Source organism: Heterocephalus glaber, unplaced genomic scaffold, assembly GCF_053883595.1.
Source record: "Heterocephalus glaber isolate CG9 unplaced genomic scaffold, H.glaber_assembly_v1.0 deba00000347, whole genome shotgun sequence".
NCBI lineage: Eukaryota > Metazoa > Chordata > Mammalia > Rodentia > Bathyergidae > Heterocephalus > Heterocephalus glaber.
In genome coordinates, this window is record NW_028258143.1 from 37,391,291 (window position 1) to 37,414,379 (window position 23,089).

General features: G+C 34.8%; 1 protein-coding gene across 1 annotated transcript in view; it reads right to left on the reverse strand.

Moving 5' to 3' along the window:
• Positions 1-70: 70 nt before the first annotated feature.
• Positions 71-23,089, reverse strand: part of Cytip (cytohesin 1 interacting protein) — a 48,085-nt gene continuing 25,066 nt past the window's right edge. The window contains exons 6-8 of the mRNA XM_004835923.3: positions 18,132-18,201; positions 7,163-7,229; positions 71-3,388 (exon numbers count right to left, since the gene is read on the reverse strand). Of these exons, the coding sequence (XP_004835980.1) occupies positions 2,922-3,388; positions 7,163-7,229; positions 18,132-18,201 (604 nt within the window). The 3' untranslated portion in view covers positions 71-2,921. The remainder of the gene's footprint in view (positions 3,389-7,162; positions 7,230-18,131; positions 18,202-23,089) is intronic.

A 23,089-nucleotide genomic window follows, 5' to 3' on the forward strand; every position in this document is an offset into this window, starting at 1 on the left:
AAAAAATAAAAAAGGCCAACCTCTTCCTTTAGTGAAGTAAAGAGACAAAAAAATGGAGTTAGAGAGAAAATTCTGACACCAAAGAATAACACTGTTTAATTCAGAAAGGCATCAGATTTTGATTTTGTAGTCCATTGTTCTGTAGGAAGGCAGACATAAAGTAAGAACATTCTTGTGATCTTAAAGGTTTCTTAATATAGTTTGGCATTATTTTCTATACTTAGTTTGTATATATTCTTAAATACCCACACTTTATGACCAGAACATACAAACTGTGTCCAACTTTGATTTCTTTGGTTCAAACTAGACAAAATTTTTGTCATATACCTAAGATATAAAAGTCTTCCAAAGTACATGATGAACAAAAATTTATTTCAAAAAATGTATTTCCTAACAGTTTGATATGGTGTTGCTTCTTCAGCCATATGATAAAATAATTTTCCAGTATGCTTTACTCAAATTTGGTTTATCAATGCCATTCTGGAAAAATGTGCTTCTGTGATAATTTGTCAATCAATGTAATTCATTAGTAATACATATTTGACAACTTCGCCACCAAAAAAATTAAAATTCTTTTCCTCATAAATTACTTAAAGTGAGTCAGTGTGTACCAGAAGATTTTTCTAAAGCTCCACTTAGGTCAGACTCAGATTGAAAACCTGTGAGAAATTTACCCACATTTCCACTAAGCAGCTTGTGAAAACACAAAATGTGACATACTTTCCTTCCTGTACCTTGGTTAACCAACTTTTCTTTTTTCCCAGAACACAGATTTAACTCTTGACTCTAATACTTATTAGAGACTGAGTGAGGCTTGCTGTGTCCTTTCCATGCTCCCATTCTGCATTTGACATTTACTGTTATGTAGCACTGCTACACTTCTGTATTAAAACCACACGAAAAGGAAATGGCCTGTAGCCTACTTTTGCAAATGACCGTGGTAGTTTCCAAAGCAATTTTTCCCAGTGCAGAAAACTTTAGAGCCATCTTTCACCAAATAAATGTATTTCTTTCCCTTGGACTTTCAAAACAGAATTAACAGGAAATACTGCATTTGCACAAACTGATCTTTAACATGATAATTCTAGAGTGTGATGAGAAATAAGCAGTATCAGCTGAATCATAACGGGTTTTCAAGCCCTTCCTCTTCCACAGTATGCTGAAATAAATGCACTGCAGTCTATGTAAGTATTAATGTGCCTGTGTCTGAAAATTTGCTTATGTAAAACACAAGAAACAGTCACTCTAAATGTTTGTTTGGCTTCTTACTTATAAAATACAATATACTTATCTACACAGTTTTATAATTTGTATTTTAAGTTTTCTTGTTTGGGAAATAAAAATTACTCTGATGATAACTGCACAAAGCCAGCAAAACCATAAAGGATAGACAGAAAGACTAAGAAGATAGGCTAGATCCAGGAAGAATTAGTTTTCAATGCCAACTGTGTCACTGAGAGTCATGTGAGCCCAGGAATCTCTAAGTTTCTACCTTATTTAAATGCCTAACAACAACTATTCTGGAATCACATTCAATAAATGGTAGGCAGGATTGTTCTTATGCTTGAAAAAGGTGCTACACACTGCCTTCCATGTGACTTTCATGCAAAGTCCACTGAATGTTTGTCAGTTCAGAGAATTAACAGAAAGCAGGTCCCACTTAGAAATATTTTTATAATTTGTTATTTATTTCTTACCCTCAAAGCTTCCTTACCACACCCTTTTCTCCTCAAAATGATTTGTTCTATAGATTAATCAGAACTTTACTTAAGTGTACTAGTTCTACTCAAAATCACTTGTTTCTATTTTTCCTAATAACACACACAGTTGCACATGCACACACACACACACACACACACACACACACGAAGTTAAAATAATTGAGGACCATTTATCATACAGTTGAGATTGTCTACTTTAGAGTATAGGAAGAAAGCAGCTGTATCACCAGAACAAAGAAAACATGGACCTTAATGGATAGTGAATAAAATATAGCATGATTGAAAAGCCAGAAGCACTATGATGCAAATATAATTAATAGGTAAAAGAGTGCTAAGGTGATAATTCTTTGGAATATACAGTGAGGAATCATGTACAAAAATCTATAGGAGAAAAATCCTTTTCCTAATCCTAATTTTTGAGGGTTTTAGATATTTGTGATGACAAAGCCGTAGGATCCTGAGTGTCCTATCCTTGTCATCAATGTTCAGCCAAAACGAAAATTGAGCTGAGCTAAAAAGAATGAGATCCCACCCATTTTAAGTGTCTATAAAGAAGATCACATTATCAATCTTCCTCAGCACTCTTCTCAGATCCCATCTTTTCATAGTTCTCATGAAACTTAATTCCTTATATTAAATTTTATACTTCTTGATTTATTGTCATTATAGATGTGAGAAAAGGCTAATGTTTATCTTTATTTATAACTCCTTAAAGACTTGAACAGAAACACTCAAAATTACATACTATTATGGCTCCTGAGAAGGCACTGAGCTAAAGCAAACAAAGTTTTGAAACTTATCAAATTATCCTGTGGAACATAGAACAGATAATTATATTCTGTCACTCCCTATTCACACCGGACTCTGAAAGTTTGTCAATTTTTCATATAGATAATCTAGATAATAAACATTCCTGATTTCACAGGCAGCATTAGAATGAGCCAGAACTTGTATTGGTTATATTATTTAACCTATTATTTAACTTCCCTAATGTCTCCTTAGAACCTGAGGTGCTGTGGTCGAAAAATGATTTAAGAAACAAAAAGGATGTAAAATTTTAAATAAAGGTCATTGTTACTTGTGAAATGGGCTGTCAGTTTCACAATTTATCTTCATTTTCCCACCAAATTGGGTGGAGTTGCTCTAGGAGAGTCTATTATATTTGTGAAATAAGCTAACTTTAAAAGGTACCATACACCATCAAAAGCGACTCTCTTCTTCTTCCACAGCACGGTGAAGGCCAGGGATGAATTTCAAGAGTTGTTTCCGAACACTTCCCCTTCTGCTCTTCCGAGGCAGAGTCCCAAACATGCTTGAGTAATTATTCTCCCATAATGGAGACATGGATCCACTGCTGGTCGTGCTGATGCTTCGGTTTCTCCTTGAATAGGAGCTCCTCATAAAATCATCCCCCTCCTTGAGGACAAAGCACTCATCATCAGTACTGGTCTGCCGGCTGAAGGCTCCCCTGCTCGAGTCCTCAGACACACAGGTCTGGTAGCCGTCCTCGCTGTCCACCGTCATGGAGCTCAGCCAGCTCTTGCAGCTGCTCTCACTGGACAACCGATTCTGTTCCAGAACGGCTGGGCCTGGCCCAGGCAGGGATCCCAAAACAGCCAACTCATCCAACTCCATGTTTTCCAAACCTGGGCTGTTACCAGCGTCCCCTAGAATAGAGAACAAAGTCTATTTGGGGATGGATCTGAGTATCAGTCCCTACAAAAACACACACCAGAATTTATCTTTAAAAAAACAGAAGAAAAGTAGGGGTGAATAATATTTTCCCCTGAGTTTTCACTTGTATGAATATGTGACTTTTTGGGTTCATTTGAAAAACTGTGCATTAGGGTTTTCTAAACTATTGTTCATGGAATAGGTGCCAAGGGAAGGGTTCTGTGGTTATGAAAATTGTATGTTAGAATAAGTAAGATGTTTCATGTTAGAAGGATCTGAAATGTACCTCAAAGGTCCAAATGGGCACTATTGGGAGACAGTAGAAGTTTTAAGAGGTAGAACCTACTAGGAGGTTTTAGGTCATAAGGAGGGGATGCCTTCGAATAGGATTGTGGAATCCTGGTCTCTTCTTTCGCTTTTGCCTCCCAGTCATAAAGAGAGCAATTTTGTTCTGCTACACCTTCCTGCCATGATGTGCCACCACCAGCCCAAAGTAATGGGACAAACCCATCATGGGCTGAACTTTCAAAACTGTGGGCCAATATAACACTTTTCTTTTAATAAGATGATTTATCTCAGGTTATGGTGACAGAAAGCTAACGTACTTCATACTAGAACAGTTCAACCCAGCTCACCAGATGCTAATGTGATATGTGCATGTCCAAATGATCATGTCTTAAATTTAAGTGATTCTAGAACATTTTAGTAAATTTTTCATAGAAATTTTAGAACAAACCCTTGGGGAAATGTTGTCTCAATGATTGTCTCCATTCAATCACTCTCATTTTTAGTTATGAACAATTTTTAATTGTAAAATTATATAAAGTCATTTGAAATGTGTGGCAAACACATTTATAAATCAGAGAATCGAAAGGTATTTAGAACAGAAGGGATTTATGAAATCAGATATACCCTCCAGGTTCAATATTCCAAGTTTTATCTTGGAAGACTTAAATTCTTGGAATACTTTATAATGGTATTGTGCTTAGAGAACATCTCTACCCTAAAATACATAATAATTTATTTGAAGAAATTTAATTTTGCCTACTTGGCTGAACTTTTTCTCAAATCTTCATGACCTACATCTGGGCCTTCCACACCCAACTCTTAATCAGTCATCAACTTCCTGCCCATAATAACCACTTGCTTAAACACTATCTGAATTGACTGGTGTGCTGCTAAAACAAAGAAGTGTATTTGCAATACTGGCCTTAGAAAATGTGAATCTGCTTCAAGAAAAGTAATAGAACATGAAGTACTCAAAAATATTTTTATTTTGTAATAATTATCTTTACTTTTTTCTCCTTTGTCCTTGGTTGACAATACAAAAAAAAATGTTCATTTTTCCATTTGATCTGCAAGGTTGAACTTGGGTAGTCCTTCAAACACTAGAAATGTTTTATTTTCGGATAATACAACCTACTTCATTTCATGTTACAACGAGCTGATAAGTTTGCTTTGTTTGGAGAACACTGCCTTGTAGAATCTCAAGCCCCAGATGATTAATCTAGTTCCAGAAAATGAAAAGTAATAACCTTCCTCAAAAGAATGTGAAACAATGACCTTATGAGAATCCTGACCTTATAATTGTGTCCCTATGAGGCCATTCCACAAGAAACTGAGAACTGCCTGCATTCCCTGTACCAGTCAGGACAGTCCAGAAATGGAGGCAAAGGTTTCTTAAACACTCATGTCTGTGGAAGCCAGGAAGTGGCTGAATTAGCAAGCTGCAAGGAAGATTTCATATGTATGTCTATAAGAAACCCCAGACCTCCAGAAAATCAATCATGAATTTTTTAAATATTAATTGAAAATATAAAACACTTGCTTCAAACTCATCTTTTAAAAAGATTTTAATGCAAATACTTAAGCTATAAATTAATGTGTAAATAGTAAATTGTATCTTTTTAGAATATATATATAAGATACTCCAAAAATTCTATAGCAAAAAATCCCCTACATACAACCCAATTAAAAATGGATAACAGACCTAAGCAGACACCTCTCAAAAGAAGACATATGAATGGATAACAGGTACATAAAAATGCTCAGCATTTTTCATCAGGGAATTGCAAATCAAAACCATGATGAGATATCACCTCACTCCAATAAGAATGGCTATTATCAAAAAGAAAAAGTTAATAAGACCTGGTGAGGATGAGAAAAAGAAGTGAACCCTGGCATATTGTTGGTAGAAATGTAAATTAGTACAGACACTATGAAGAACGTATAAAGGTTTCTCAAAAAATTAAAAACGAAACTACCATATGATTCACTTATCCCACTAAAGGGTGTATATCCAAAGGAAATAGAATCAGTCTTTTTATTGCATGTTTATTGCAGCACTGTTCATATTAGCCAAAAAAGGGAAATAGTCTAAGTGTCTGTCAACTGACGAATGGATAAAGAAAATGTGGTATAAATATGCTACAGAATACTATTCAGCCATTAAAAAAAAAATCCACATTGCAACAATGTGGATAGAACCAGAGATCATTATGCAGAGTGAAATAAGTCAGGTACAGAAAGACAACTACTGCACCATCTCATGCATATGTGGAATCTAAAAATCTCAAGCTCACACAAGTTGAGAGGAGAATGGTGGATACTAGAGGCTGGGGACAGTAGGAGGAAGGATGGACAGAAAAGGTTGCTCCGTAGATAGCAAGTTACAGTCAGAGAACAGCAACAAGTTCTGGTGTACTTTATAGGCCGGTAGGGTAATTACAAGTGACAATAGTGTAGTGTGTATTTCCACAAGCTAGAAGAAAGGAATCCTTTTTTTTTCTTTAGAAAGGAATGTTTTAACCCCCCCAAAAAGATAAATGTTTGAGAAGATAGCTATTTAGCATGATTTAAACATTTAAATGTAAACATGTATCAAAACATCAATGCAGGCCTGGGGATTAGCTCAGTGGCACTGTGCCTGCCTGTCAAGCTCAAGGTCCTAAATTCAATCCCTGGTATAAAAATAAAATAAATCAATGCATATGTTTTATGTACAATTATATTGCTTTGATGTGCCTGTTAAAATAAAAAAATTATTTCTTTTCTGTAAATGAAGTGATTATCACTTTTAACAGACACTCTAGGTTATAGAGATTTCAACTAAACGTTATCCAAAGAAGACATAACCTACATTTCACACTCACATAGCTAGTGATTTCAGTCAATTCTTTCTACACAAAAGTTCATTCCTCAGGTTGTATCAGTCACACAGCAAACAGCAAATCAACAAACTTGAAACTCAGCCCTTTCCCTCAGAATGCATACAGTGGCAAAAGCTCTGCATTTATTGTTACAGCTTACACGTGTCTGACTTAGTCTCGGGACCCACGCAAAAAGATTTCTCTGCATAAATGTAATGGGTGAGAGTTTCACTTAAGAAGTATGTAACTTTTCCCACATCTAACAGCTTTGGAAAGCTAACAACCCCCATCTGTGGTCACTTTCAGGAATTTAATTCAGTTGCTGAAGTGGAAGGAAATTTAAACAGTCTTTCTGACTCTTCTTCTGAAATCTCCAGACACATCTTGCAAGTGCATGCATGCATGTACTCGTGCTTTCATGTATATGTATGTTCCATGACTTCACTTACTCCTCCAAATGCATAGGCCACTTGAGAGTTGATGCCAAAGAAACACAGTGTCTTTGACTGGTGCTAGACAAGCTTTTCTTGCAATAAAAATAATTTTAAAACAACCTAGAGACAGAAATACCAAAAAGATGAAATGTACATGTGGTTTCTGAGCAGGAAGTTATATTACCATGAAGCAGGCGCTGTTCCTGTAACTGCAGTGACTTGAACTCCACCAATTTTTTCTTCAAGGTTTGCTGTGAGAGAGAAGAAAAACAAAAGTTCTAATTATTAGGAAACCCTTAAGAAGATAGCAGCTGAATTCTAAATGTTGAGATTTATCATTAAAGGTTTTTTCTTTCTTTTTAGTACTACCAGTTCCTCTTGTTAATTTAAAAGATTTTTGCTGTATTAGGAGATCATTGGTAATACTATTTTCTAAAGGAATAATCTAGTAGCACCAAACATGTATTCTTTTAAAACACAAGAGAAACTGTAAAATGGATATATTTTTGTCTAAAAATTACAGGACCTGATTGTTTAGGTTTGTGAGAACGTATTAGCTGTCTGCACAAGGACCTACATGCTAGTAGTATTCTCCCAAATGTAGAACAGAGTTGATAACAGAACCTAAACCCTAATAGTTTCATGATGTCTGTGAATAAAAATGTGTAAAACATTTAGAATGGTGACTATACCTTACTAAATGCTCAAAAATATCACCTATAGTCCTGGGACGCTAAAACCTTTTTTTCTACACTTTCATTTATTCTCCAGAGAGAGAGAGAGAGAGAGAGAGAGAGAGAGAAAGCCTCTTCTCAACAACTTAGAACACTACTAAACGTTAGGACACCACTAAGAACCCTGACTTCTTCACTGCTTCCTTTCTTGGTTGCTGTGGCACAGGAGAATGGTGTCCTGTGGTGAGACTGAAGTGACTTTGCAAAGGCCAAGACAGCACGCAAGGCCAGGCCCGTCCACAGTGCAGCAATGAAAATTGAAAGCAAAACAGGAAAGCAGCAAGAAGCAGAAGATGTCTGACAGGACAGTGTCACAGGCTACCTCTTCCTCCCTGTCCCTGTCCTCTCCTCCACTCCTTCCTCTGCTATTCCAGGGGCCCACAGCAAGCCCAGCAAGTAGGTATAGGTCAGATTTGTCATGCACACATATGGTAAACTAAAGAAAGCTAGATGAAAATTTGCAATCCTTCGGAGAAGCAACACAGAAGGAGGAGATAGGGGCTAAAAAGGAAAAAGAAAAAAGGTACATTTGAGAAGGAAAGGCCAGAGGGAAAGAAATTAATAAAATTATAAGAGCATCAATGAAAGCATAAGGGAAAAATGAATCATTCCTCAGTGGTCAAAGACTGAATAATAGCTGAGCAAAAATTTTCCAGTCCTTCATAGTAATATTTAAGAGCAATCCTTGTGGCTGCCAATGAAATATGCAAGCAATAAATTAAAACATTAAAAGGCTTGGCTCAAGTAATTTCTTAATCTTCTTGAACCATAACACAGTTTTAGACACAGCTTTTGTTACCTTTGTAAATCCATGGTTATCCAAAAGTCAGAACCAGAAACCCACAGAGTATAGGACTAGCAAGGGCTGGCATATATACCTACCCCTTTCTGCTCTCTGAAAGAGATTTATCTCCTTTCAGGACATAGAGTACAGTAGAAGAGCCTAAGGATAATTTGACAATAGAAACTAAACATAGAAAAGGACATAAGACTTCTGCACTTAATGTTCAAAACCACAAAGACAAAGATTGCCAAATAGTTTCGTGAGCATAAAGGTTTTAAATAGCTAATTTGTTGATCTGGTCCAGTCATCTAAGTATGTCATCACTTACACCAAGAAAATGCTGGAGAAAAGAGTAGATATGTCAAAATGACTAAGAGTTTTTAGTTTGTCATATAGTTAGTTTCCTTATTTTCTTCAGCATGTTTCTTTCCGTGCTATTGATAGCATAACTGTATATATGAACAATTCTAAAATTTCATCAAAACATGCAAATCAAAGCATATGTGAGATTTAATCATGCTGGGCCACATCACCTCCCCGGGCCTAGCTCAGTACCTGCTCCACAGCAGTTGAAATAATGATTGAATATTGTTTGAAAGAATACATAAAAGATGACTTTCTGAAACAGTATTCACCTATCGCACTATGGATTGGTTCAATATACATTTGCAGTGTTTTCATTTGACATAAGAAACCCAACTAAACTTTCCCATGGCACTTTAGTATTTTCATTGCACTTTCACAGATAATATGCTATTTAATTTTTATAATTTCCCTTAAAAGTTACGGAATAGAAAATATAGTTTCAATGTAACAAATATTTTCCAAGGACTACACACATAGTAAGTAGCAGAGCTAGATTAAAAACTTGCTTTCTCAGCTGGCTCATTTAAGGAGCAGTTTTCAATTTAAACATTTGAACCATAGATTAGGAAAAAGGGAATCTCTGTAACTGTGGCTCAGAAGACACTGCTTCTAAAGAAGAGCTTTTGGTCCCACAAAAAGTCTCTGGGGTAATAAAATGTTCACATAGCAAGTAAAAAGTAAATGCCATTACACAGAGGGGAAGGTAGTCTGACAATGATTATAGGTCAGGCCCAGATACTGCAGTTGAGGAGATGAACTGGGACTCACCATAATTTCAAAATTAGAAGTGACACAGAAATGCAAGAAGAAAGCAGAAATGAACCTCAAGGTCTATTAGACATAAAAAAGCAGAAAGAGATACTCAGGAATTTGAATCCCACGACAGTATAGGTTTAAATGCACTTATTTGAGGCAGGGGATTGAGAGAGCCAAGTTTCCTGCTTGAGAAGTCAATCTTGGCTGAAGCTGATGCACTAAAAATAGAAAGCTGGAAAAGCTACATTTGCTGGCATTCAGAGAGACAGAAGCACCTAAGTGCATCCTCATTACCTGAGGTAAACCATACACTGATTCTCCAGGGAAAATATACAAGCTGCCAAGCCTGGCTCTGGCTAGGAAAGATTGAAATTCTGTATAGATGGAATTGCTCAGCTCTCACAATAAGCTGGAGGTGAGAGAGCCACTCAAGAGACAAAGGCAGTCTACACTCTAAACACCCATAGATGTTGAGGGAGAGCAAAAAAATAAAACTCATAAACAATATATGAATTCTCTCTGAGCAAAGTCAGAAAACAGCAAAATATTCATAGAAAGTATTAAAATAATAATGGTTATAATCTTTTCAGAAAGAATAAAATCAATATTCATGAGAACAAAAAGTTTAAAGCAAAAAATAAAACAAGAACAGATAGACATGAAAAAGTACTTCTTGACAATAAAATATAAATTGATTAATAAAACTGAATAGAAAGAACACATTCTATACAGAATACAGATAAGAAAATTGTTAATGAAGATATTCCTAAGCAATATAAATCAAGAATATGCCTAACAGGAATTCCAGAGATGACTTAGAGAGTGCTGAAAAAGGCTTATTCAAAGAAATTGGACTGGCATTCTTCCAAAACTGAAGAAAGTCACAAGGCTCTACGTATTCTAAGTGGTGTAAGTTAATCTGGACCTAATTGCATTGCAGTGAAACTGTAGAGCAATGAAGAAAACTGAAATCTTATGAAACTTTCCAGAAAAAAAAAATACAATATTGCCATAAATGCAAACACCAGTTTTTAAAAGATTTTAAAATAGAAAATTCTCTAGAGGAGATTACCAAAGGAAAAAATAGAGGTGTAAGAAGTACTTTAAGTAAAAATTAGGACATGATCATAGTCATGACAGATTAAAAAGATGAGAGTATAATTTTATTATTAATCTCATGCAACATATTTGAAATTTTTTAAACTTTAACAGAAAATATAGCTGACTAAAGCTGTTCATAACAGAGACAAAAACTCTTATTAGTCTTATAAATCAATAAAGAAATTGAAATTGTGGCTTAAAAGTATTACCACCAGTAAGAACCTCAGCTCTGCATGATTCAAACAGTATTCTAAGAATTTTACCAGACAATAAGAGGAAGAGTCCAGAGTTCATTTTTGTAAAACTCCAGTAAACTTGATACATAAAAAGAAACTTGAAAAAATAAAATTATACACTAATCTAACTGTAAAATGATGTTATTTTCAAAAATCATTAAAATAGCATATCAAAACTGTGAGTATATAAAAATGATTACAAATCAGTTTGGTTTATCATAGAAAGTGTGGTTTAATATTAGCAAGTTTTTAATGTCATTCACCATATTGACAGATATGATGTCAATAAAATCTCTAAGCTTTAGAGCCTGGTCCCAGCACCTGGAAGGAAGCTCCCCGACCGCCACCCCAAGCTCCTAGGGCAGAGAAGGTGAGCTGCACGGGTGCCAGAAGCACACCCCCCTCCCCCCATGGAAATGAGAAGACACAAAAACAAGCTTCAAAAACAGACTTCTGGATCACCTACAGCAACCACAAAGGGAAACAAGATGAAAGAATCTGATACTCAACCACCTGGACTCTCTGAACTGGCAACAAAAGAGGATCTGGGAAAAATGAAATCAGAAATCATTACTCAGATAACAGCAAAGATTTTGCTCATGGTGCAAGACATGATTAATAAATCTAGAGAGGACACAGATTAAAAAATAGAGGATCTGAGGAACATGATTGAATCTGAATATAGGAAACAAATCGAATCCATAAAACAGATGCAAACAGATTTCCAGGAGATGAAAAACTCCATCGAAAGTCTGTGCAGCAGAATGAACCAATGTGAGGATAGGATTTCAGATATAGAAGATAAGATTGCAATTAGTGACCAGGAAAAGAAAATTACTTTAAAATTGTGATGGAACATGAGAAACCAATCCAGCAGCTGCTAGATGATGCAAAGAAGAATAACATAAGTCTGATTGGAGTCAATGAAGAAAGAGGAGAGAGTGCAGATGACATAAAAAAACTCTTCACAGAAGTAATGGCAGAAAACTTCCCAAGGAGGGAAAAAGAACTTGACATACAGATAAGTGAGGCATATAGGACTCCAGCTAGCCTTGATCAAAAAAAAAAATCTACACATAGGCATATAATAGTTAGAATTCCAGAAACCCAACAGAAGAACAAAATTCTACAAGCAGTGAGAGAAAAGAAACAAATCACATACAAAGGAAAGCCCATCAGAATCACAGCAGACTTCTCAATGCAAACCCTCAAGGCAAGAAGAGCTTGGAGTGATGTATTTCAAGCTCCAAAGGAAAACAGCCTCCAATCCACATTGATGTACCCTGCAAAACTATCTTTCAAAATTGATGGAGAAATAAGATATTTTCATGATAAAGAGCACCTCAGGAACTTCATGAATATCAAACCGGCACTCCAAAAAATTTTAGTCAATACCCTAAGAAAAGACAATGAGGATCACAACCTCAGGAAACCCAGCAGAATGAATCCACTGGGTGTGACAAATTAAACACAAAGGGGCAGAATCCAACAAAAAGAAAAAGTCAAGACAAGGCTTTTAAAACTTTTAACTTCATCTCCCTAATGAGTGTATAATTCAATCTTGTTATTGTACTGATTAGTATTTTTCAGATTCTAGAGTTGCACACCTTTCCTTGTGCTAGTCTGGCTATTTATCATCTTCTTGTGTCTACTTTTTAATTAGGTTGTCTATAAATGAACTCTAAGAATTCTTTATATATTCTGGTCATAGGTTATATGCATTGTAAATATGGTCTGTTTAAGGACTACTTTTCATTTTAATGATGTCATTTAAAGTTCTAAATTTTGATGGAATCTCATTTATCAATTTTTTTCTTTTATACATCGTGTCGTTTGTATCCTAGGTAGTTCTTGCCTACCCTGAATTCATAAACATTTTCCCTTATAATTTCTTCTTAAAGTTTTATACCTTTAGGCTTTCTTATTTAGGTTCATAGATCCCTTCAAGTTATTTTCATGTATGGAAATAAAGGGTTGAGGTTAATTTTTTATATACAGATACCAGGTGTTCTAGTACTGTTTGGTGAAAACACTATCTCTTCCTCGGCTCTTGAATTGAGTTTCTATTCTATAAAATGCTAATGTTAAATAATCTTTCAAAACTCAGTGAACCATATATGTGTGGTTCTATTTCTAGATTCTCTGTTTTATTCCAATGATCTATGTGTCTTTCCTTACACCAACACTTCCTTGATTACTGTAGCTTTAGAAGAAGTCTTAAAATTCGGTACTAAATGTCTTCCAACACTGTTTTTGTTTTTGTTGGTTTTTTTAAACTTTTCTAGGTCCTTTGTACTCCTACATAACTTTTCAATTTCAATATCCAATTCTTCATTTATACCAAGTATACACAGACCTGAATTTTTATATATACCTTGTGTTTTCTGATCCTGCTAAATTCAAATACAGCTTCTAGGGGCTCTTAGAGATTTCTTAGTATTTTCTCTGTAGATGATCATTTCATCTACATATAAAGATTTTGCTTCTACCTTGCCAATCCTATCCTAATTGTGTCATTTTATTGTCAGACTATTTTGGTTGGGCCTACATTTCAAAGTTTAATGGACAGATAAAGAGTAAGCATATCTGCCCTTGTTGCCCACCATAAGGAGAAAGCATTGTATCTTCTCCATTTATATAAGGCATTCTCACTGGAAGTAGGGAGTACATGTCTTTAATCTGTTCAGAAAGTTCGTTCTACTTTTAGTCTCCTGATAGCTTTTACCATGAACAGCTGTAGAATTTATAGTCCAACACTTTTTCTCCAACTAGTGACAGGATCATATGGCTTTTTCCTTTCCTCTGTTAAAAGGATGACTTTTGCGGGTGGATCTTCCAATGCTGAAACAACGCTGCCATCCCTATAACAAAACCACTTTCTACATACTGCCAGATCTGACTTCTAATAGATTGTTTTGTTAAACAAATTTCTGTCTATGTTCATACTTTTTTCTTCTATTATCTTTATCCAGGTTTAGGATTAGCACAATGTTGATTTCCTAAAATGAGGGGAGAAGTGTTCCTTCTTTTTTCTGCCTTAAATGTTTGATAGAATTTATCAGTTAAAATGTTTATGAGCCTGCTGTTGTCATATAGGTAGGTTTTCAAGCTAGGAATAGACTTTCTTTAATAGGCGCTATTCAAATTTTTTATTTCCTCCAGAGTTAGTTTCATTAATTTGTCTTCCAAGGTACTTCTTCGAAGTTGTCAAATTTATTTCAAAACAGATTTTTGAAATATGCTTTCTATATCCTTTTAAATTCTGTAAAATCTGTGGTAATGTCTCCTAGATCTTGATATTGTAATTTTATGTATAATTTATATTGTGTAACAGGAAGAAAAGGTCTAAAGGTGCAGGGGAAGTGGGGGGGTGGGGGAAAGGAAAAAAAGGGAAAAGAAAAAATATGAGAAAAGGAAAAAAATGGAAACAAAGTTTTTGCAAATAGGGAAGGGTGGAGGGGGTAAAGAGAGGGCAGAGGAAGGGGAAAAAAAGAAGAACCAAGATACTCATGTAAAGGTACAGGATCCCAATGATGAATGTAACTGTATTTTATACCTAAAATGAACCAATAAACTTAATAGGCAAAAAATATATCAGTTTGGTATCTCGGGAAATAAATTTTATAGGTAGAAAACAACATCTCTAAGATTTATTTATGAAATTTGATAGTTTGATCCCAAAATTTTTATAGATTATCAAAAAATCAGAAAGAACTAAGAACAAACTTACCCAAATAAATAACAAGAATTGGGGTAAACCAATTAACCAGTTGATTATAACAGGAGCCTGTAGACAAATCCATATATCTATGAAACTTACTTAAAAATAGAGATTTCATTATAGGTCACTTGTGAGAAAAAAGGCACTACAAAATAAATGGTACTGGAAGAATTTGGTTTACATATAAAAAAATAAATAAAATTGAAAATTTTCCCATAACTCATAGTACATACAAAAATTAAATCTGGATGAATTAAGCACTTAAATTTGAAAAGGAAAAACGTTATGACATTTAAAAGAAAATAAAATGTAGATTATTAGCTTTAAAAGAATGATTAGGAGCATAAACAAAAATACCTGAGGAGTAATGTATTCAAAATGTTGAAAAGCCAAAACACCAATTTAGAATAATTCAATTACCTAGCAAAACTTTCATGAAGAGCAGAGAAATAAAGACTTTTTGACCAAGACCTAGTTACCATCACTCAAGGAAGTACTACACAGGAATGGAGGTAAACTCAGAGATAAGAAGTAGAATGCAAGAAACAACCACGTTATTGGAGCAGATTCACAGATGCGTTCATTATCAGCTTTTTTTTCTAAATATAAATCTATATTTTGTAATTTTTAGAAATTGATGACATTCTCTAAAGTCAGCAATAATAAGGAATTGGGCTTTTAAATGGATACTTAAAGCATGTTACAGTCTTCAATATTCTAGAAGAGGATGAAGATATTGAAAATTTTTTTAAATTATTAGAAAAAAATTAGGTGTGCATATTAAGACCTTGGACAATGTCCAAAACATACAAATTTCTTTGAACTATGAAATAATGTTTTCTCTTTTTTTATATGCAAGAAATATTTTTATTAGGTTCAATTAAATTAAAAATACATTTTACCTTTCTTAGCAAGTACAAGAAATGATATACTGATTATGGAAGAAAATGTTTTCAACTTGTAAAATTTCTTATACCAGTTATATTTAAAAGAGATTGAAATAAATGAAAACTGACTTTCTTCCTTATAGTCATGCACAATATTGACATGTACATTGCTTATATTTTTGTTAAATTTTTTCATAACTATCTTATACAATAGTTAAACTTTATTGGAATTTTTATGTGACAGTAGGATAGGTTCTTTTTTTTGTATTAAATTCTTTTATTGGTACATTGTAGGTATACAACACAATTACATTTCTCATTGGGAATTGTACCTTTACATAATGCATCTTGGTTCTTATTTTTTTCCCCATTCCTAGTCCTCCCTTCATGCCCTCCACCCTTCCCTATTTACAAAGACTTTATTTCCATTTTTTCCATTTCTCATCATGTTTTCCTTTCCCTTCTTTCCTTTCCCCTGTGCCTCCCACTACCCCTACCCCTTTGGACCTTTTCTTCCTATTTTACATTATTGATTATTCATTCTAATCATTGGTACATTTTAGGTATACAATATAATGACATTCATCATTGGAAATTTGCACCTTTACATAGTCTCTCTTGGTTCTTATTTTTCACCCTTGTCCAGCCCTCCCTTCAACCCCTCCAGTCCTCCCTATTTACAAAGATTTTGTTCCTATTTTTCCATTTTCTCATATTAATCCCATTCCCTTCTTTCCTTTCCCCTAGCCCTCCCACTTCCTTCCCCTTGGCCCCTTTTCTTCCTATTTCACATTACCTATTATACATTTAGTCCTTGTTTACACTTTCAGTTTCATTTACTCCAAGTAAGTTCTTACTTTATTTCATGAGATATAATCTATTTTACATAAATTCACAAGTTTATTTTCTATATTCCTTTCTTTCTAAATGAAAGGCTGAAAAGATAGTTTAACATTTTTTAGATGTTCATCAAAATTATCATTTTTCAAAAAAAGTAATTGACAGTTTTTAAAATCTAAATATAATATGGAGCACTTTTTGCTCCTTATAAAAAGTAATGACAAAATATGGAAGCATTCCCTTTAGAGTCAAAAATAAGACTACTAGTATCTACAATTTTCCAACAATCCTAGCCAATTGCATAAGTGAAGAAAAATAAATTACCAGAATAGTTGAACTAAAGGGTCAAAACTTTTATTATCTGTGATGATAATTTTTCTGCCTAGAAAACCTAAGGAAATGTATAAAATCATTATTATAATAAAAGAAGCAGAGCCTGACTACTGGTTTAAAAAATTTATACAAAAATCAGTGGCTATAAATAGCCAAAAAAAATTAAAAGTATCCTATTACAACAAGAAAAATTAGAGTACGTATGGATAAATTTAACAAGATGTGAAATATGCACTACAAAATGCTTTAAAGTATATAAATGACCTGAATAATGCGGCTAAAATTTTGTTTTCAAAGTAGGAAAAAAAATGAACGTTTCAACTTCTATTCCTATCAATTCAATACCAACCGCAATTCAATTCCTATCAAAATCTGGACAGAAGTTCTTTTTCAAGGAATTTTAAAAAATAGATTCAAAATATCAGGGGCATAAACAAAACAGCAAGAGTTTCAAAACCTATGTTAATGAAGAAGAAATTAGGATTTGTTAATGAATTGAATATGGAGGAAGAGAAAGACACAAGAAAAAACATATAATGAATTGACCCTCTTGGGCTCAATAATTAACTGCATATTTCATGAGGAATACTAATAAATGGTAGCTATTTCTAAAAAAAGTCTAAGTAAGTAACCTGCTTGCAGTAAGCCATGTAATCTCTGCTGAGTAACCACCTTATTGCTATGTAGGGGGAGCAGTAAGATTCAGAGGTCACCTGGAGCCAGGGAAGAGATCTTCTATGACTCAGAGGCACAAGTGAGGGTCTCAACTTCATGGCTTGGGGGACCCTCACCAGCCTAGAAAGTTGAGATGTTTTAAAGATCTTCCAAGAGCCATTCTCAGGAATTTTCATTGAATATTTTGTGATGTGAACTGTCTCTTGAAAATTTCCTCTTCAGAGCTGATAATGTGCTTGCCAAAAATATAGATTCAAGGACAGTCACAGGAATGGAGAGAGTTGGTCTCATTTAACAATAAGGCAAAAGTATAAGACACAAAAGACAGTGAAAAAGCAAAGTCCCAGCTGTGCCTGCACACAGATGTAACATTTTGGAAGATGATAACACACCAGCTCCTCCTCTTTTATGCTTTTTTCCCAGAAAAAGTGTAAATCAAGAGAGATCACAAGTGCATTCATGAAAAGTTCTTCAAGTGTTACGCCTTCCTATTGCCTCTTTGAGCCTCCTAGACACACTGAAGGAGGAAGGAAGAAAGTGATTTAGACCTGTTTGCAGAATTTGATATTTCTACAAAGGTAATTGTGTGGCTCTTGATCACGGAGCACTTTAAATTCATTATATTTCATCTTCAAGGGCTGTGTCAATTCTTAACATAGATCTTTATTCTACTACTCATTCAAAGATGAAAAGTGGGCCTCATTTAATAAATTAAATTACCTTTAAATCCTGCATCTTTGCTTCAAGCTCTGCTTTCCTGAGAATCATTGTTCCATTAAGAGTCTCTATCCTGTTTAAAGGGGGAAAAAAGGTGAGGGGTAAATAATATCAGTGATTCATTTAAACAAGTACCACCCTATAAAGTACTACACTTGGAGGACAGAGTATCCTAAAAATGTAACATAATTGTTGCACTCTTCATAGGACTTCAAATATCTGGGTTGAAGCCAAATGTGACAATGTTCAGAAAAAAAAAATGGAGAAAACTTCCCTGAAAGTGTGAATGAAATGATCCTGTTTAATTTTTAAACCATAGATCAGTTTATAGAAACACTATATGTGATAACAATGGTTGGTGTGTACTAGGCTCTATTCTTGTGGATACAGGCTGGATCTCCTCATTTATTTGGTGAATATTTATTGGGTATCTACTATCTGCCAGACTCTAGACTCCACGGTACTGACAAAGCATTCAACAAGAAAAGCAATGGGCATGAAGAACTTTCAAAGCAGTGGAGTCAATATGCTATTCTTGAAACAGAGAAAAAAATCCTTTTCTTCCTAGGCTTCTGGGAGGCTTTACCTCTGTAAACTGTCCTATAATTTTGGAAAAAGAACAAATAGAACTAAAACAACTATAAAGTAATAACTTTCACATGACTCTTCTCAAAACCTTTAGATTACAAACTTTAATCCTAGAATTGGCAACTGAATAGTGTTCTTTTATTATGACACAAAATGCTTTTCTAAAAATATAAGCCTCATTGTATTCTGAGTGATTTATTTTGTGAGCTCAAATTAAAGACTTTTATTCTGACCACTAGAGTATCAATATGAATATGATAGCATATTTCAGTTGTGAATCACAGTTAGGGATTTTTCAAAATATTGGTTCAAATTCCTTCTGGTAACTAAGCTGTAACTCTGTTTATGAAGATCCAAAAAACATTTCAAGGCATGGTAAAAGCACTAAATGTGGAGAACAATTTTCCATCTATTTCTAATAACATCATATCTGAAACAATGAGATGAAAGGAAGCCAAAATTTGGTCTGCTTTCTCATTAAGGCAAGCATAATCTTCTGAGCAATAGAACAGATCCCTTTGAATCTGAGTCACATGCATCTGGCCTGTCCAGCAATAAATAAAATCTTCACCCAGTAGGAACATGCCTTTCTGACTCTACCCACATTAGAAATTCCTGTTGGACTCTATATTGCTCTTACTTTCTAGATCTAGGTTTTACTGGTTTGTTTTTGAACAAGACTGCTCCTGTTCCCTGAACCCATAGGATGCTGAACTGTTTTCTACCACCATCACTACCACCAGTTATCTTTCAAAACAATTCACATATACACCCAAAATACACTTGAAAATAAAACTGAAGACAGTTCCCAGCACAGAGGAGGCTTCCGGGCCAATGTGCCACAGCAACCAGTGCAGAGTAGGAGGCTTCCAAGCCAACCTACCACCACTCCCAGCACAGAAGAGGTGAGCCACGTGGGCACAAGCAGCACACACACCCCCTTCTTGAAATGAGAAGACACATAAACAAGTCTCAGAACCAGGCTTCCAAATCACCTACAGTGACCCCAAAGGAAAATGAGATGGAACACTATGATACTCAACCACCTGGACTCCCTGATCTAGCAATGAAAGAGGATCTGGAAAAAATGAAATCAGAAATGGTTTCTCACATAACAGCAGAGATTGTGAACATAGTGCAAGACATGATTAATAAATCTAGAGAGGACACAGATTAAAAAAAAAATAGAGGAGCTGAGGAACATGATGGAATCCCAACATACAAAACAAATGGAATCCATAAAACAGATGCAAACAGATTTCCAGGAGATTAAAAACTCCATCGAAAGTCTATGCCGCAGAATGACCCAATGTGAAGACAGAATTTGAGATACAGAAGATAAGATTGTAATTAGCGAACAGGAAAAGAAAAATTTCTTTAAAATTGTAAGGGACCATGAGAAATCAATCCAGCAGCTGATAGATGATGCAAAGAAGAATACCATAAGATGGACTGGAGTCAATGAAGAAATAGGAGGGAGTGCAGATGACATAAAAAAAACCTGTTCACTGAAGTGATGGCAGAAAACTTCCCAAGCAGGGGAAAAGAACTTGACCTACAGATAAGTGAGGCACATAGGATTCTAACTAGCCTTGATAAAAAAAAAAAAATCTACACATAGGCATATAATTGTTAAGATTCCAGAAACCCAACAGAAAAAAATGTTCTACAAGCACTTATACAAAAGAAACAAACCACATACAATGGAAAGCCTATCAAAATCACAGCAGACTTCACAATGCAAACCTTCAAGGCAAGGAGAGGTTGGAGTGATGTATTTGAACCCCTAAAGGAAAACAGCCTCCAACCCAGATTGATGTACCCTGCAAAACTACCTTTCAAAATTGGTGGAGACATAAGATACTTTCAATACAAAGAGGATCTTAGGAACTTCATGAATACCAAACCAGCACTCCAATAATTTTTAAACAATATCCTAGGAAAGGACAATGAGGATCACAACCCCAGGAACCCCTGAAGAATGAATCCATCAGGCATGACAAGAAATTAAATGTAAAGGGGGAGAATCCAAAAAAAAGAAAAATACATGACAAGGATAGGCCAATACATATCAGGTATAACCATCAATGTTAATGGTCTCAATTCAACAATCAAAAGAAATAGAATGGCAGAGAGGGTTAAAAAGCAAGACCCAACAATATGCTGCATACAAGAAACACACTTAATTAAAAAAGAAGCTCATAGACTGAAAGTTAAAGGGTGGAAAATAATTCTCCATGCCACAATAACCCAAAAAAAAACAGGAGTAGCTATCATCTTTCCAGACCAAGCGGATTTCAAACCCACACTGATTAAAGACACAAAGAAAGACACTAAATCCTTGTACAGGGAACAATCCAAGAGGAAGAGATGACAATCATAAATATCTATGCACCAAATACTAGTGTGCCCAACTATATAAAACAAATACTAACAGACATGAAAAATAATATAAGCACTAATACAATAGTAGTAGGGGACCTAAATAGCCCATTGTCACAGATAGACATATCAACTAGACAAAAAATAAACAACAAAATACTAGAAACAACAATTAAACTCTTGAACAAATGAACTTAACGGATGTTTACAGAGGGTTCCACCCCCCAAAATCAGAATACACATTCTTTTCATCTGCACACCAGTCATTCTCCAAAATAGACCACATACTCACTCATAGAACATATTTAGGTAAGTGCAAAGGAATTGAAGTTTTCCGCTGTATATTGTCTGATCATAGTGCAATGAAATTGGAGATCAATAGCAAAAGAAACCATAAGAATTTCAAAAGCACATGGAAATTGAACAACACACTTCTGAATAACCAAAGGATCACAGAGGAATTTAAAGAAGAAATCAGACAGTTCCTTCAATTAAACAACAATGACAATACAACATATCATAATCTATGGGACACAATGAAACCAGTCTTACCAGGAAAATTCATAGCAGTGAATACTCATATTAGGAAAAAAGAGTGAGCCAAATTAAACAACCTGATGCTAAACCTCAAGCTTCTAGAAAAAGAAGAGCAGGACAAACCCAAAGCCCACAGAAAGGAGGAAATTATGAAGAGCAGAGCAGAAATCAAAGCAATGAACACTAAGAGAACAATACAAAAAAATCAGTGAAGCCAAGAGATGGTTCTTCAAAAGAATAACAAAATTGACAAACCCTTAGCCAACCTTATCAGAAAAAGAAAAGAAAAGGCCCAAAACCATGCAATTAGGAAGAAAAGGGTGAAATTATGATGGACCCAGCAAAAATCCAGAGGATTATCAACACCTACTGAGAAATTATATGCCAGTAAGGTGGAAAACACAGAAGAAATGTATAGATTCCTAGATACGTATGAATTACCAAAGTTGAACAAAGATGACCTAAAAATTCTAAACAATCCAATATCAATCAATGAAATTGAAAATGTAATTAAAAACTTACCAAGAAAAGCCCAGGTCCTGATGGCTTCACTGCTGAATTCTACAAGACATTTAGAGAGGAACTGCTGCCACTACTGTTTAAACCCTTCAATGGAATTGAAAGGGAAGCAATACTCCCAAATTCATTCCTGGAAGCAAGCATCACCTTGAACTCTAAAGCAGAGAAAGACCCAACCAAAAAAAGAGAACTATAGGCCAATCTCACTAATGAACATAGATGCAAAAATCCTTAATAAGATACTGGCAAATAGAATGCAGAAGATCATTAAGAAGATAATACAACCTAACCAAGTGAGATTCATCCCAGGGATGCAGGGATGGTTCAACATATGCAAATCAGTCAGTGTAATACACTATATTAATAGAGCTAAGGACAAAACCAGATGATCATCACAATAGATGCAGAAAAAACATTCAACAAAATCTAACACACATTTATGATAAAAACCCTACATAAAATTGGAATAGACAATCTCTACTTCAATCTGATAAAAGCCATATATGAAAAACCAACAGCCAATATCATAACAAATGGTCAAAACTGAAATCCTTCACACTAAAAGCAGGAACAAGACAGGGTTGTTCACTATCATCACTGCTGTTCAATATAGTTTTGGAAACATTAGACATGGCAATTAGAAGAGAGAAAGAAATAGAAGTTATAAAAATAGGAAATGAAGAAGTCAAATTGTCATTATTTGCAGATGACAGAGATACTCTTAGAAGACCCCATGAATTCCACCAAAAGACTTCTAGGCTTAATAGAAAAATTCAGTAAAGTATCTGGATACAAGGTCAACACACAAAAATCAGTAGCTTTCCTCTACATGAACAACAGACTCTCTGAGACAGAAATAGAGCTAACAATTCCTTTCACAATAGCATCCAAAAAACTGAAATACCTAGGAATCAACCTAACAAAAGAAGTCAAAG